This window comes from Thermobia domestica, chromosome 11 (assembly GCF_964235325.1).
Source record: "Thermobia domestica chromosome 11, izTheDome1.hap1.1, whole genome shotgun sequence".
NCBI classification, from domain to species: domain Eukaryota; kingdom Metazoa; phylum Arthropoda; class Insecta; order Zygentoma; family Lepismatidae; genus Thermobia; species Thermobia domestica.
Window position 1 is genome coordinate 212,064,298 of NC_137464.1, and position 17,853 is coordinate 212,082,150.

The 17,853-nt window shown below is 35.4% G+C and overlaps 2 protein-coding genes across 4 annotated transcripts in view; one reads left to right on the plus strand and one right to left on the minus strand.

Moving 5' to 3' along the window:
- The window catches only part of LOC145664706 (uncharacterized), a 118,625-nt gene extending 107,398 nt beyond the window's left edge, over nt 1-11,227 (minus strand). For both annotated transcript variants that reach the window (XR_014127509.1, XM_081731572.1), the window contains exon 1: nt 9,916-11,227. Coding sequence is in view for 1 of the 2 variants with exons in the window: in XM_081731572.1 (XP_081587698.1) it covers nt 9,916-10,336 (421 nt within the window). In the remaining variant the exon portion in view is untranslated. The remainder of the gene's footprint in view (nt 1-9,915) is intronic.
- LOC145664705 (uncharacterized) overlaps nt 1-17,853 on the plus strand; it is a 121,780-nt gene that overhangs the window by 49,763 nt on the left and 54,164 nt on the right. The gene's annotated exons all lie outside the window — the stretch shown is intronic.

A 17,853-nucleotide genomic window follows, 5' to 3' on the forward strand; every position in this document is an offset into this window, starting at 1 on the left:
ATAGTCTTCTGAGGTCATTCGAACTCGGTTCTTGTATTCTTTCTTCTTTTTCTTATCTTCGTTTAATGCCGTCAAGGATAGGAACAAGATTTCTCTCTAGGCGGTAAAGACATCTTATAAATGGATTAGTGTTGCCGCGAAATTGGAAATTTCTTTAACAAGTGTAACTGGAATCTATATTGCCAGGTTCATATTATTGGTGATTGTGGGCATTCCTTAAATTCTATCTGAGAGTCTATCTGATCGAATCGGTTTATCGATCCATAGGATTAGCATGGAGTTATATGGTATTCGGAATGTTCCGTTACAATAATATCCATTTTTAACTTGAAACCCCCCCCCCCATTTCTTCTACACAGAGCTCCTCATAAGAAAGAGCAACCAAACGCTTGATGTGGCATTTTACTTTTAACACTGATTCTGCTTTTTCTCGTTCCTTTTTGTTCCATCCTTCCTTAATTTTTTGACATTTTTTGTTTCGAAAGGGGAATCCGGACCCATCTCTTGGCTACGTGCCTGATGGGATTTTGGATCAAACCCATGAAACCATGCACACTACACGGAAGCACCAGGGAAGTCCTATTAGTGATGGTTCCTTTTATCATTTTTTGATCGGAGGATCTCTATTCTTTTGTTAAGATAAGAACCGTTAGCCGTTGGAGAGTTGGATTTTGCAATTTTACTTCGACAACAAGAACCTAAACAACCGCTTTTTGATCATTTTATTTAAAAATGTGAATTTTAAGTGATATTCGCGCAACAACAATAAAAAAATAGAAGAAGTTTTGAAATTGTAAGTTTTGATCGATGTATCTGAATGCACGTGCATGTAAATACGTGGCTGTGTCCAACTATTAATCCTATTTGTGATGGCTTATTTAAATTTATGGAAATGCGCTATAGTAATCTTAAGCTTATATGATCGATTAGTCACTCCAAGCATTGCTATATAAATGTAAATGGTATGGCTGTTTGATATTAACATATGAACATTATGAACATTAAAGAACTGGAATGATTATCGAATACGGAAGTATAACCATGGCAGTATAGCTTAGTTTTGCAATAAATTGGTCAGAAAGACCAATTACTAAATAATTACACCTGAGGTTTGAGGATTTGCTGGAGATATTTGGCCTCACTAAATTCCATAGAACGGATAATTTATGTACCTCAATATTTATGGATATCCGAGAATCCTTATGGAATCACTGGCTCAAAGAATTGTTCAAAATCATTCATGATATTTATAAGCAGAGACAGTTTATCGTAGCTGGAAAATTTGAATACTTCTCTGACACAGCATCAGTATCCCTTTTATATGATAGGAATGCTCCCCACTATTTTAAATGTCTAGAAAATACCCCTGCCACAATCAGAGGCAGATCCAGGGCGCGATCGGGGCGGTTGCCCCTGGGTTCTTTCTGAGAGTTTGAGAGTGGATACAAAGGTTATATAGATACCTTGTACCAGGGCGTACCCACGGGGAGGTCCACTAAGTCTGGACCCCTCCCAAAACTTCATAATATAATATCCATTTGTGTTCTAATAATTTCTATAAGATGATGTTATTGTGTCATTTTTGGATGCAAGAAAGCGATTTATCTAGATGGAGAATGCTCATTTATGGAAACAAAACTTCGAAGGACAGCTAAAAGTTCCAACGAGTTTCTTAAGCCAAACTCACCCATTGCTTTCTTACGTCCTCATTATTACTTTTTAACTTATATATATATGTCGTGTCCATAAATTACATCTGTACGCAGTACTGTTTACTTCTGATATACGTTTCTCGTAACAGATTTTTTTCTGTAAGATTTCTAAATTTTTGCAGCTACTTCCTCAATCGTTACCCAGGTCGTATTTGAAAGTTGATAAATGTGATGCATCCCATTCATTCGTCTCAAAGTACTAGTATTAGAAAACACTGAAACGGGCAGCTGAATTGTGATTCGCATTTGTGAAATTGCAGCAGACTTGCAAACTGTGTGGAGATCAATATTAGAAGCGGAAGCAAAAGATCTACAACTTTCTGTTTCAATAGCGTGATAAAGGTGGAAACAGAACCTACTGGTATTTTTGGATATTCAATCTATATCAGAAAATCTATTTATCGTCATGCTCTGTATTTTATAGTTTATACTCTGATACTTGTCGATAGACAGACACATAATGTCATTCCATAAGATTCCAATAGTATACTTATGCATAGTATAGTTTAGAAATCTAAAAGTTCTCCTAAACTCACATGCGAAGAATGCATTGGTGGTACTTGGGACAGTGGGAACACTGACGGACGCCAGAGAGGGATCAAGGGAGCGGGCGCCTTCTCCTCGAAAACAAACCCAGCTCCCCGGACACGATGTATTTTAACGTAAGTGAAGTAATATAAAACTATCCTTTTCGGTATACAAAAAATATCTACTCTCCAAAACCATATCTGCTCCTCCGCTTGCCACCCCTCCCAAAAGTAAAACTGGCGTTGTCACTGGATAAAAACTGAACAGGAAACTGAACTTATTATGCGTGTCAAGCCGAAAATGTAGCAAATCAGAAATTTCAGTGTAGATTTGCAATACGCCACTGCGTTTACATTACCAGAGTTTTAGACAATGATTTTCTGATCTTTTACTTTGTTTCAATAGAATAATCTATATCCTATACTTATCCAATGCACGAAACGGTTAGTGCGTGTTCCCAGCTCTTGTTATACTATAGCTGCTAACCCGTAAACAGGATAAAAAGTTTCCGTACAAAGTTACTTCTTTTGGTGACCTGTGCAACTTCTCCAATTTGTCAGTTGATATATATATATATATATATATATATATATTAGCAAACTTAGTGGATAAGCGCCTTAAGCGTACGCAACCAGCATTACACTTCTATGTGTTTGGTTGCATAGCTTCTGCTATAAGAGAGATCGCAGAAAATTGGCAATTTCATTCCGTCAATTTTAGCTCTTTCAGACCTGATTTTTTGTTTACTCTTCGATTTTATTTTTAGTTTGTCTTATTATTCTTTTTGACTCCACAAATGAAATACAACCATCAATTTGTTAGCGGGTGTTATATTTAGAGAATTATGAACGAAACATTTTGCGTGCACTAGGGTTGAAATACGTATGTAAAATACAAAATGATATTAATCGAAAATATCATTGTGATCTGCGTAGTTATGAAACTCAAAACACATCACTAAAACAAAACGAGAATTTATTACAGAGATTTGTTTCGCCAAGTATAAAACATCGTACGTGGCTGAGTTTTGTCCATCGTGATAGCCCCTGCAAGTACTCTAAAAGAAATGTGCGTTGCTTCCTGATAACAGATGAAAGTACCAGAGAAATAGCGGAAAGTGATTTAGACAAGTTCAAAGAATACTGACATGAAAATCCAGCCATTTTAAATCCTCCAGAGTAATTATATTAATCTTAAAATATGATGTACCACCAGATTCGGAAAGGTTAGTCACTATCTTTTTTAATTTGCCATATTTCATCTGATCTCGAAATTATTTACATCTTTTTTTCGAAAGATCACCTTTCAGTGATACTAGGGTATCATTTATTTATTTCCTGAAAATTTCTAATTATAACAGGGAAACCTGTTAGTTTGTATTAAATAGTATAAGAAATCTATACAGATGCCTGGTATATGATATGTCATGTTGTAAATTTTATGATTGATTCAAAACTGTAATAAGTAAACAAACATCATTACTCATTTACTTTTATCAAACATTTATGGTTCTCAATATATTAATCTCTAAGTTTGATAAAGTGTTGATTTGGTTGGTCACTTCCTAGTATTATAAATAAACCATTATTATTATTATTATTATTATTATTATTATTATTATTATTATTATTATTATTATTATTATTATTATTATTATTATTCCAAACTACTTCTGCAATGTGTGAGTGCATTATCCGCCTGTCAACAAGTATCAGAGCAAAAACAGTAAGAGATACCGAGGAGCGGTTGTTTGCAGTCAATTTAGCGTTCCAAGAACAGGTATCATTTCCTCCATTAACCGTCTATTCAAACAGGAACTGATAGAAATAAACCATTGCCTTTTTCAACATCAATTACTAGAGAACAAAACAGGCAATAGATCACGATAAGCAGTTTTTGCAATTGACTCAGCGTCTCAAAGCTACATGTCGTCATCACCCGCAACACTCTACCAAAATCGGAAGTGGTTAAAGTTTACTAGTACCTCTGGTTTCAATACTTGTTTTCATAGAGCAAAATTGAAAAGCTGTTTTTTCTTATGCAGATTGAGCGTTCCAAGTCGACATTTATCTTCTGTTCAAACCGGAGCGGTGAAAATTTACGATTTCCAGTTTCAATACGGATCGCGTAATAGATAAAGCGAAAAGCTTTTTTTTTTTTTTTTAAATATAGATTTAGTAGCACAAGGGCAATGTTTCACTTCTAATTTTATTCCTCTATTGCAACGGAAGTGATAGACATAAACTAGAACTTCTGGTTGCAATATTCATCTCATTAGAACAAAACAGTAAGAGATAAAGAGTAATGGCTTTAAGCGTCCGATGAGTTGAGTTGATTTTAGTTTAGCGTCCCGTTCAGCAGCGAGGCTATATGAGACGTGGACCTACTGATTAACGTGGAATCCGAACCACATGAGCTCCCGCCGGGAAAAAGCGTCCGATGAATAGGTTCTACCTTTGATCATATTATAAATGTAATATTTCAAGTTTGAGTATTGAATCTCATAGTTTGTAAGCCTACATAAGTTTCATACTGTGAAACAAAACTTACTTCTTCTTGTTGTTGTTGATGATATTATTATTATTATTATTATTATTATTATTATTATTATTATTATTATTATTATTATTATTATTATTATTATTATTAAATGCGTTGTGTAAATACTAATAAAATCTTATTGCTTAAGTGATAAAGTTCATTCTTGAGTTTTCAAGCACAATGTAAACCAAATCTGCTCTACAGTAAAGCGGGATTATCTAATTAATATTCATGAGTTCACTTTCTCGCTTTGTGCAAAAAGAAAGAAATGCAAAAGACAAGTGAACAAAAAGAAAGAAAACAACCAGAAAATTAAAAAAAACAAGCGGTACTACGAAACGTATATATTTCTTTTACATTGAAAAAAATTTCCAGTCTGTCTGGAAAGCTAATTGAATTCTTGTTGTATTGAAAAAAGAAAGCTTCAGAACCATTTTCACTATTTAAAGAAATATAGGAGTCGCACGTGTTCATCACTTTGGATTTGCTTTGGATTTGCAACTGTAGACAGATTTAGCATTTTTGAGGGTTCTGTAAATAGCGGCGTACCAAAAGCAGGTAGGTGAATTGTGGTAAAGGTATCACATGCAAAATCGTATTGTCTAGTTCACTACGTTTCTGCTTTTCGAATATTTTTATTTGTTTTGAAGATATTACAGTAAAAGCTCTAAAATTAGCGGTTAGTTTAACCCTTTCACTGCTAAATCTGTTTTCAGGAACAAAAATATTTATTGTTGTTTCTGGAGTGTTTGTTAGTCATGTTAACATATAATGGAAAAATATTCTTTTAAAAAAGTACATTTTGCGTAAGAAACTTTACCCTCACATTTGTGAGGGTAGCCACTTAGATACACAAATACATATGTATCTATTATTTCTAAGAAAATACTTTCTATTGCATTTTTTTTCTTGATACTTGAACTCTTTTGAGTTGTGTATTTGTAAATAAATAAACTTATTTCAGCAGTTTTGGCTTCCATTAGTACACTTTATTCAAAAATTATTTCATACTATCGATGTTTGAACTATTTTCTACCTCAAAGATATAACATATGTGATTGCAACGCAGAAGGTGCACATATTTTGAAGGAAACCGATTTCTTCTCTTGGTATGGCTCTTGAGTGGAAAACTATTTATAGACAACTAGAATGTGCTCACACATTGAAAAGATCTCAAATTGTTGCATGTGGTAGATCCTCCACATACTCCAGAGCCATGCTATTGTAACAGTTATTTCAAACCTGTTTGTTGTGAAATCGTTGGAAACAGTTGCTGTCTTTTGTCAAACATAAGAATACATTGCACTTACTGCATAAAATCCTAGATCTCTCTTTGCATCCTTCCATCCTACAGCAAAGAGGGTTTTTGAGTTTCTGTGGTATAGCCCAGTGAGAGAGACAATCGTACCTCACAACATACACTGGTAGTGTTGAAGTTTTTCTGCTGAATTCTTTGATTCAGTTTCTTTTTGCGCTTCGTCGGTACCAGGTCTTCCTCTTTCTCTTGGTGGCAACTGAGAAAGCATTAAAGCTTCGACCAAACATATCCTGAAGTGAAGACTCATGATTTTGTTTTCTGGAACGCTGCAAGCCAAGGAGTCCCTCTTGTATTCTAACCATGAGTTACACACTTCCATATCAATCAAATGGAAAATGATACGTAGGTACCATTTTTAGATTTCAAATGAATTTTGTAATAGGACATGAGTTGATCTATCTTGGCAACTCCCGGGGCCGCGGTGGCTCAGTGGTAGTGTGTTCACCTCTGGTGCTTGGGGTCCCGGGTTCGATCCCAGCCCCCGCCAAGTGAACTTTGTGGTGGACAAATACCGTGTGCGTGGGTTTTCTCGGGGTTCTCCCGTTTCCTCCCACTTTCTTCATTTCACCATTTCATTCTTACTCATCATCACCGTCTCTTTTAGCCTAACCGGCATAACCGTGGGACGTAAAACTCAAAGATTTCATTTCATTTCTTGGCAACTCCCCTCATACTTCTATTGTACAGATTCACAACTTCTGGCTTAGTTACTTTGTCGTACTTTTCCTCTTTCTTGTATCTTTCCCTACTGTCTACTTCCCCAACACCCAAAAACTAGATAACATTGTGACTGCTTTGTTGTCAAACCATCTAAGTCCCCTTCTTGTGTTACTACTACTGTGTTATTATTACGATGTTTACAGTTTCAGCTTGCGATAGTCGTGTGAGTGAGGAAATATTTGTTATATACCAATCAAAAGCAACTAGTGAGAAGAACTTGAATACCATTACTACGGAGAAGAAATAACAATACATTTCAATACACAGTGCTAAGACCCAGTCAAACATTATTTGTATTACCTTTTGTTTGACTTTCCAAAACGAATACAAATAAGTACGAAATTACTGAATTTGTACTAGTAGCATAATTTAAAGAAAAATCCTCCAAAGAATAAAAACAATATTGATTCTGTTGGTTTCAAAAGACACCAAAATCTGCTTGCTCATAAACAAAGAAAAACGAAATTTCTAGATTTCTGAAACAAACAAACAAAAAACACTGCCTTTAGTGGCTACCCTCACAATTGTGATGGCCGACATTAACGACTTTCCGGTAATTTGATAATTATCTTGTAGACATAACAAATTGCCCTAATGAAGAAATAGATCTTAATTCACAATAAAAAAGCATATATACTTACAAAAAAGACTTCAGGCGATGAGTAATAGACTTTCAAAACTATGGTTTTCGAGGGTTTTCTTCAACTCCGCAGAACACATTACTCATCAACGTTGTGATTTCCAATATACTTAACAAATGCCTATTCAGTACCTGACAACTTGTCATTCAGACACACACAAATGTGCTTGTAGCTAATTTGTGTACTAAAATCCTGTGATTTGCATTTTTTGCCACAGTGAAAGTAGCACTCACAATTGTGAGAATATCTGCTAAAAGGATTAATTTCGCTGTATTGAAGACCCTTAATGAATTGAAGAAAACAGTTTCTCGTTATCTATTACTGATTTTGCTCTATACTAGTCATCTTTAAAACTGTAAATTGTTTATTTCTATCTCTTCCGGTTGGAATATAATCTACAACAACGAACTCGATTCCTAAGTTTTTACTCTCCACATCCTGGTCAAAATTGATGGCGATCTATCATGTAGTTCTAGAGACTTTTATCTATCAGACAGACGGACAGACACACAGCCAATAGAGTAAAGGTATAAAGGAGTTTTGGTAAAAGAAAATACTTTAAAAATCAATACAAAAGTTCCCATAGCCTGTAAAAGAGTCTAGCACCACTACCTGTCACATACTTATGTAGTCTGAGGAGAGAGAAAACACAATACTTCAAGGTTAATTGATTTTTTTTTAATAACGTGTACATTATTCTATTGCTCTTGCGTTGATTCTTCTTTTTTCTTTCAAAAAAAATCAATTGAGAACAAATTAGGCAGAGAAATTGTAGCATTATGATTTGAATTTTCCCAATATTATTAGAAACGTAAAAGATTTGTTGAAAATAAATGACTAGTGTTAATAGGAAGCAGCTGTGGTTAGAACTAGTGTAGATTAATAGCTTCGGTTTAACATGGTCCATTATCGCTTTTCTTTATTTACCTAAGGGCTACAGAGCTTTTTGAAAAAAATGGAACAATAGTTCAGTGTAAATGGCAGATACGTTAATGCAGTTATACCATATTGAAAATTTTATAGAAACTACAAGGGTATACTAAAGTTGTAATTTATTATATTAATAGAAAATTCTATAAAAATAATTATTAATATCATAAATTATAACTTTAATGTGCCCATGATGTTTCTATCGCTACAACTCATTAACATATCTGTTGTTTACCTTAAACTATCAAATCGTTTTTTTTTCTAATTTCATATAACCCGAGATATACAGAGTGTTCACGTATTACACCGTGTCATGAATTTAGAAGGTGATTCCTTATATTAAATGAAAGCAAAAAGTCCTAATACACTTGGGTCGGAAAATACCTCTTTTCAGAATTATAAATCATCAAAAATTCGAAACATGGTGTTTTTAAAACGCTCTAGTTTGAAAATTATGAGACCTTTCACAAGCGGTTCATCGAAATTCAAAGGAACTAGTATGGGTAATATCTAACTATTCATGTTTCACAGTCCTTTTATACCCACACAAAGTACACCAGTACAGTACACAGTACTCAATTAGTTCTTAAAAGTGTATTCCCGTACCTTAATTTGCTTTACACAATTCGTTACGTCAGTTCTGCAAGAGAGAGGAGTGAAACATGGGTATTTAGACATAGCGCATACTAGTTCCTGTGTAATTACTCTAACCGCTTGCGAGAGATCCAATAATTTTAAAGCCAAGATCTTTTTAAACACTATAGTTCACTTTTCAACCTGTATAACTTTACAAAAAGTTTTCCGACCCAATCTCTGTTAACTTTTTTTCCATCTCCTAAATTTAAGATACGAAGTTCATTAACACTCTGTATAATGAAAATTGTTTCTAGTCCATATTAAATTGAAAACTTTAATTCATATTAGATCTCTGTTTAGTATATTAGTAGATTATCTTTTACTATATATATATATATATAGAATATAAGTATGTATTACCCGTCTCGCTACGTTAAAATAAGAAAAAAAATAGTAATATGTTCCGTTAGTAAGTCACTTTTCACTGTTACTGAAGTGCTCTCTGATATCGGTCATTTTCGAACATTTTTACATATCTCCCACTTTTTAAGTTGTAGGGCTGAATTTGGAATTAAATGACATCGGAAGTATCACTGTTCATCTCAGCGATCCCGAAAAATATGGGTTTGACACTAATATCGGTCATTTTCGATCATTTTTACACATTTCTCCTTCCCTCCCCCAAATTAAAGCATCTAAGTAAAGTGATAAAAATCATTCCAGGCCCGAACCCCATCTCTGTTGAAAATTTGATGGATATCGGTCGGGTGGTTCAATAATTATTAAGCCACAAACATACTCACTTTCATATATATATATATATATATATATATATATATATATATATATATATATATATATATATATATATATATATATATATATATATAGATAGATAGATAGATAGATAGATAGATAGATAGATAGATAGGTAAAGAATATGACTTACCTGCAAGAGAAACACAGAGTGTCCATATTCCTCCATGCATTGGAACTAAGAAAATTAAACTGGTTTCACGTTTTGTGCGAAATTTTGGATAACTCGATTTCACAGATCCCACCATATCATACGCTGTGGAATCTGAACGTAGATACGATGGAATCGGTCGTGAGATAGTTACTCTGGCTGCAAGTCCATCAAAAAGCCACTCCAATTCATGAGTTCGATTATTTCTTCGCGCAATTGACTCCACTTTGTCCCGATCAAAACTAATGATTTCCCAGTAATCTGTCATAATTGCCACACATAACAGTGTTGTCGCACAAGTAGTAACAAATATGGTAATGACCAGAAATAGAATACTCGGTTGCATTGGGCGTAAACACTTTTTCGTTTCAATAGATTTTCGTCCAAAAAAGGAACCTGGCATTTCCTTTAGGGTAGCGACGAAGTTTCTGTTACAAACATTGGATATCCCAAGAAGTATCACTTGGCAGGTTTCATGGATATGTATGTTCAATTTACATGATATGGACTCTAAGAAATAAGAACCTGGACTAGATTCTGGACATACTTTAAAAAGAATTAATTCTTTAGAATCATGGCAAGAAATATTTATATTAATGCGTGGTATCTCTATGCTCGTATTTGAGCTTTATTTCGTGACGTTCTCATATTTTTATACACAGTTCATTAAATACTGACATCTGAACGAAACTTTTTTCTGAGCTTGATATTACTAATTTGATCATCTTGACTGTAATTTATTTTCCAAGTTGATAAATTCATTTTTATGCAAGGCTGAAAATATTACAGCTCTAAAATTCACAATAAGCACTTAAAAAATTCACTTTTGAAATATAGTACACAAGATTTGTTACACTAACAAAAGCTCTTTTAGTAAATATAATAGATTAATTAGGACGGAGTAACAAATAACTTTGCCTCAAAATAACATTAAGATATAATCACTGCTTTCAAATTTCAATTTTTCGTACTGTATAGTGACATTCTTGTAACTAATTGTGTTTTATCATTCGTAAACTGACTGGAAACACATACGGCAACTTGCAAACAACACAGATATCCCACACGAAACGATAAAGTAAAGTGAGAACTAATTTGTTAGCGTAAAATAAATTCCTTGGTTTTTACTAATTAGCATAACGTCTAAAACTTTTTCTTTTTGTATAAACCCGTTACTTAGTAGCGTCTTCTCTTTCGCATTGCGACATTCATTCGATTTTCACCCGTGGATTTCGTGTAAAGGAAATTGTTTCACGCGACCGTTCCACGGCCGATCGCTGAGTGATGCTGTCACTTCTTCTACCGCTCGTACACAGTCGTCGGTGCTTCACATGACGTTTTCTACCTTCCGTGATGCCTTGCGCGGTACGGATCGAAAAAGAATGTTCCAGTTTCCCTTCATCCCCCTTTCGTCTCTAACTTATGCACGAAAAAGATTCAGGAACTTCGAAGTAAATTAGTACAGTGAGGAGAGCTAAGGTTAATGTTGAAAGAAAAAAGAAAAAAAGAAAGACGATTTATTGATCAGTTTTTAATAGCAAGGTTGTTTCCATTATTATTTTTGAGGTTAATTAGAGAAATCATAAACGACTTGTGTGCGGGGCAGGGGAGAAAGGTTTGAATCTGCATATTCGCCAATATGAAGTAGATTGCGTTTCTAGAATAAGGTCATAATAAAATATTGACTTTTTAATTAAGCATAATTTTGATACTACAATTCTTATTTTTATAGCTCTTCTTATACTAGAGTTATAAGTTGAATGTCAACTCTAACTAATGTATTTTTTTAAGCCACATGAAACTTCATTGCTGCAGAAACAAAAAGTCGCCCTAGACGAGGCCTATTAAATCACGGTTGTTGTAATTACCAACCCACCCGATTTCTAGGTCGACCCAAAGGTCTGTGCACTTCGAGGCGCATTTTTCATTCTATTCTAGTGTACCTTGCTCATTTTATATGTATAAATTAATTTATTTGCAATATATTCGCTGATAACTAGCCGCCATCAAATGTAAATTACGACCACCTCTATATACAGAATTTCTTTCCCAATGATACATATTTCTTTTGAATGGCATGATTGAATTGTCACTAATTCGCGGAAATCACTTTTCGATGTTTTAATATCTCACCAACGAATTTAATATTTCACTTATTGTTGACATGTGCCACAATGGTGTGTTAGTGATAATGATAGTGTTTAAGGAAGAAAAGAAGAAGAAGAAGAAGAAAACTTTTTGACAGTCAAACTACTGAAAAGCTTCATTATCAAGGCTGTAGTACGATAATTCAACATAATCATAGATGAGGATTCAGGCAGAAAATAATTAATTTGTAATACGAAGTGGAGGATTTCTTTTTTATTGATGAAAAGATCAGTGTCACGTCTGAAGGGACGGACAAAACAGCTAGGACAAAATGGCCCGAGTCGAAAGTACCAGGTCAAAAGGACTTCGCGTCAGAAAGGGTCTCATCAATAGGTCCCCGCGATAAAAGGGCTCCACGTCAATAGGGCCTCACATCAAAAGATCCCCGGTCAAAACAACCTCATCAAAAAGCTCGAGATCAAAGTATAAAAAAGCTTATTAATATGAAAAATATTCTGTGGATATCACCTGTTATATGTGTATTGAAAGAATATACATGTGGATCTCTAGAGGGTTAGAGACTTTCTATTTCAAGTGTGCCCTCGGAAAATATGTAAAACATACTTCAGCCCCATCCCTGCCGCCCTCTTACGGAGGAAACCTTCCCTTTGCTTTGGGAAAAGAAGTGAATGACCTCGGCGGTGTCGCCAATTTGTCATGCAGTCGTTTGGTCTTGGTGAGTGAACATTGTAGGCTACTTAGAATGACTAACAAGACAGTGCACAGCGAAACCTATTACAATTCAATGTGGCAACTATGTCGACATCCAGGGCCGGATTTAGTGGGGTGCACCGGAGCACTGCACCCCCTCCGTTCTGAATATATACTATCTAAAGTGAGAAACTGACAGTGGAAATAGCAATACTTTCCTAAAATTTCATGTCATGTTTCCGTTTCGGGTTTAAAAGAAAGCGGTTTTGCTAAACACAATAGTTTAAGTGAGTTCCTCATACACATTACAGATGCCAAAGGCATTTAAAAAAAATAAATTTGATTCAAATGTACTGATAGTTATTGGTGCACCCCCTCAGAAAATCCTGGATCCGGTCCTGTCCGCATCCAACTATTCAAGATTCTTGGCCACAGTAACTTGTCCCTCCTCTTTCAAGGGAAGTATGGGAAAACATAGAAAGACAGCAGCGCCAGCAGGGGCACATTTGAAATAGAAAAGCTCTAGTCTTAAGTATTGGAACAGGCTAGTAATAATGAAACGCGTGAACGGAGGAAAAGCAAATGTTGCTAGTGTATATTGGTGCCAAAACTGTATTAAATAGGGGGAGTCTTCATTATGGCATCCAACTTGGATTCCGCCATATTGGATATCACAATATTTTAAATGGAAAGGGGTTTATGTAATACATCACCAGAATCTTTCCACAAATGAGTATCTGGACTCAATTTTGACCTATTGCTGTTCGTTATGAGATAAGTTATGCTACGTTTGATGTTTACATCTAGTCCTGATTAATACCAATGGAACGAGGTGACACGAAAAAAAAAGTTGTGACAATTCTGTCTTGTCTATTTGGATGCAAATGCTGTTCAAAATGTTCATGTTAGTTTTGTGTGTGTATGTGTTGACAAGTCTGTGCGTGAGGGAAGGTCCATTGCCTTGAAAATCCTGGGTTCATACCCTGTATGCACTATAATTTTTTAAACGTTCTTATCACTCCGTTACGTATCTGTTTCACTTTTGATTATTTATTTTCGATTGATTGTTTTATGTTATTAGCTTTTTTTAAACAAAATTTCGGAAACGTGATTTCGTATTTTGTGCCTTACTTTTTCCCCATGGCCACTAACGTTCCATGCTTTTCCTTGTTATTTATTCCGCTTGTTTCTTGCTTTAGGATTAACACATTTCTTTTTTAAATATCCCCTACACACATTTATTACAATTTTTTACTAAATTTCTTGTTTCATAGTAATGAAAAGAAGTAAACCGAAGTGAACGAAATTGTGCACAGATATTGTAGGCATAAAATGAGGGAATACAGGTTTCGTATTTTCTGGGAAAAGGGTTGCGTGGGGCACGGACCCCTCCAAACAATTGATCACGAAATATCAAAAGTGCTAGTAATAGTATGTCAGATGTGTGTAAAGGACATGAAGAATTGCAACAAAACTTTACGTATGAACAATATGCAAAAAATCAACGAATACGATTTGCTATTTTTTTTTTTTTTTTTTGCGGAAAAACGGTTTTAGGGAGCAAAAGCTCCCACCGAAAATTTTGAAAGTTGACGCCCGAAAAGCAAGAAGTGAACCGAAGTAAATGAAATTGTTCACAGATAGTATAGACGTAAAATGAGGGAATACGGGTTTCCAATTTCCTGGAAAAAAAGGATTGGGTGGGGACGGACCCCTCCAACCTTTTGACCACAAAATATCAATAGTGCTAGTAACAGTATGTGAGATGTGTGAAAAAGACATGAAGAATTGGAACGAAACTTTGTGTATGGACAATACGCAAGAAAAATGAATACAGGTTTTTATTTTCTGCGGAAAAACGGTTTTAGGAAGCAAAAGCTTTCACCGAAAATTTTAAAAGTTGACGCCCGAAAGGCAAGAAGTGAACCGAAATGAATAAAATTGTGCACAGATATTGTAGACGTAAAATGAAGGAATACGGGTTTCGTATTTTCCTGGAAAAAAGGGCTGCGTAGGGCACGCACCCCTCCAAACTATTGATATTTTCCTGGATAAAAGGGTTGGATGGGGAACGGAACCCTCTAAACCTTTCATCACGAAATATAAAAGTGCTAGTAACAGTATGTCAGATGTGTATAAAAAACATGAAGAATTGCAACGAAACTTTGTATATGGGCAGTTCGCACAATACAAACGAATACGGGTTTATATTTCCTGCGGAAAAACGGTTTTAGAGGGAAAAGCCCCCACCCAAAATTTTGAAATTTAACGCCCGAAAGACAAGAAAAAGTAAACCGAAGTGAATGAAATTGTGCATAGATATTGTAGGCATAAAATGAGGGAATACGGGTTTCGTATTTTCCTGGAAAAAAGGGCTGCGTAGGGCACGCACCCCTCCAAACTTTTGATCACGGAATATCAAAAGTGCTAGTAACTTTATGTCATATGTGTGTAAAGGACATGAAGAATTCCAACGAAACTTTCTGTATGAACAATAGGCAAAAATTAACGAATACTGTTTATTTTTGGGGGGAAACTGTTTTGGGGAGCAAAAGCCCCGTCCAAAATTTTATAATTTGTCCCCGAAAGGCAAGGAGAAGTGGACGGAAGTGAATAAAATGTGCACAAATATTGTAGAGGTAAGATGAGATAATATATGTTTCGTATTTTCCTGAAAAAAAAAAAAACTGTTGAGTGGACCGAGGCGTTAAGTAGCAGGAGGAGTGGACCAAAGCGAATGAAATTGTATGTAGATATTGGGTGTGTAAAATATGGCCTTTCATGTTTCACAAGTGTCGTGTCTCCATCCGATTTCTTCAAATTTGGCAGACCAACTACAAACGCAAACAATATAGCGTATTTTATAGTATTTCAGGAGGCACCTTTAACCCTTATAATGTTTTTGTGCATTAACTAAAACACGTGTCGATTTATTTCCAGTGTGCTGTTGATCTACTAAATTTGAAGCAAAACGGATAGGGACACTTGGGAAACAGAAAAGGCCTTATTGTACATAGGGTCTATATAATATCTATACATAATTTCATTACTTCTGTCCACTCCTTCCTGCGCTATTACGGTAATATTCACCTTTTTTCGGATAGGGTCTAGGCCCCAACATTGCTTTTCCACAAAAATTAAAACACGTTTCATTTATTGTTTTGCAAATTGTCCCTATACGAAGTTTCGTAGCAATTCACCATATTGTTTGGGAACTTCTGACGTATGCTTATTTACACTTTTGGTATTTCGTAATCAACGATTTAGAAGGTCCATGCCTCACTCAGCCGCTTTTTTGCAGGAAATACGAAACCCAATTATCTCATTTTACCAGTCATTTTTTGGCCAACATCTCGAGAACGGTTAGAGTGACATGAAAAATTTAATAACTTTCTCTGATAGTTTTTGATGTTCCATCAAATGCAGGGGCCAAAATTGAAAAAATCGCAAATAACATACAGACGGACAGACAGACAGATGGACACACAGACGTACAGAATTCCCTAACGAACTTTCTAAGTTCATTGAACATGGTTTCTTCTATATAATGATTGAAACCTCTGCATTCAGATCAAGTTAGAAATTTTCAGGAATATATTTGTTAGCCCTGAAACGGGCTGTTTTGATTATCCGAATAGTAGGATGTCCAGTGTCCCTTGCAATTAATAATCGGCTGGATCCTTCTCAGCATCCCTTCAATGAGAGTTCGAAGGTAACGCTCACTCTCAGAAACTTCCTTCCAGGCATCAGAAAAAATTATACAATTCTGTTTTCGTGGTGGGTGACGGATTAGGCCAGTGTTCCTTCGTAACTCTTTTAAGTTCCGCACACACGTTCTTGATCGTGTCATGTCTTCAACACGTTGGAACCATTCCAGAACATCCAGATCGCCCTGCTGCACCAACCAATTCTGAACTATCCGAGACATATGGACGGGTGAATGGCAGCATGACATTCCGAAGAATGTGCACATACTGTCCACACGTTAGACGTCCGTCTACCTGATGGAGTACTCCTAACTCCTTTGATATCAAGAAACCGCAGAATAACACAGAAACACGCCTACAATGCCGTCTGTGGTAGACATAACGTGTGGTCATGCCTGGTTCCTTTTGGTCTACAACCCTTGTCTACAACCAGAGACGGCGGAACTGCCTGGGCTGCTTGGGCTATAGCCCGTTCAATATTTAGGGAAATACTAATTAAAACATTCACGACGTATTAAAAATGATAATAGAAGTCAAGTAATGAATAACCACTCTCAGTTTATCCGTAGAATTAATTATTGACAACAATGTAATAATAAAGATAACCTTTTACTTCCAAAGACTGTGTGTGCTGCTTTTATTTTTCGACCATGATCCTCAGGCTTTTTCCTTTTCTCCTCTGCTTTCAACTACCACGCAAACACTGAAAAGACAAAATTCTGTTAAATAAGTTAGAGTATAATAACAGGAGCATTAACAGTATTGTTTAGTTTTCGCTTTGTTGCTTTTCTGATTCTCACCCAACCCTGTTGAACTCAGTGTTCATCGAATGAGTAGCAACGAACGAGAAAAATAGAAACTTATTTTCTGGCACCTTAGAATCAAGTATAGTCGAAAAGAGCTCTTGCTTGCTTCACAAGCTTCTGCTCTTCTTTCCTGCAATTTACTTAGGTTGAGTAGAGAACCTCCTGATTGGGAAAAGTATGGAGAACACAAAAATTATAGATCTTCCTTGCTGGTGAAATACCTTCTCATTATTTCTAACTTCACTTTGGTGCATATCCCACGAACGAACGAGTACGAGAAAAAGAGAATGAAAAAATAACGTGTGTAATAGCATATATTTCTACATTTTCCTTGGCATAACATTCTTCCAAACAGTTACAGGAAAGTAATATCAGTGCTGAAGTGATGAATAGACAAACAGAAGTAACAAAGCATTCCTTCCAGTCCAAATTTAACGAATTTCGTTGAAGTTTAAGTTTTGAAGAACGACGAATATTTAACTTTGAGTCCTACATTACAGCAGAGAAGAATCCGTACAACGCTTGATACGGCAAAATACGACACTGATCATGTTCAGCATCGAAAGAATATTAACAAGAAAATGCTTTGAATCCTACCACTTGGTCTT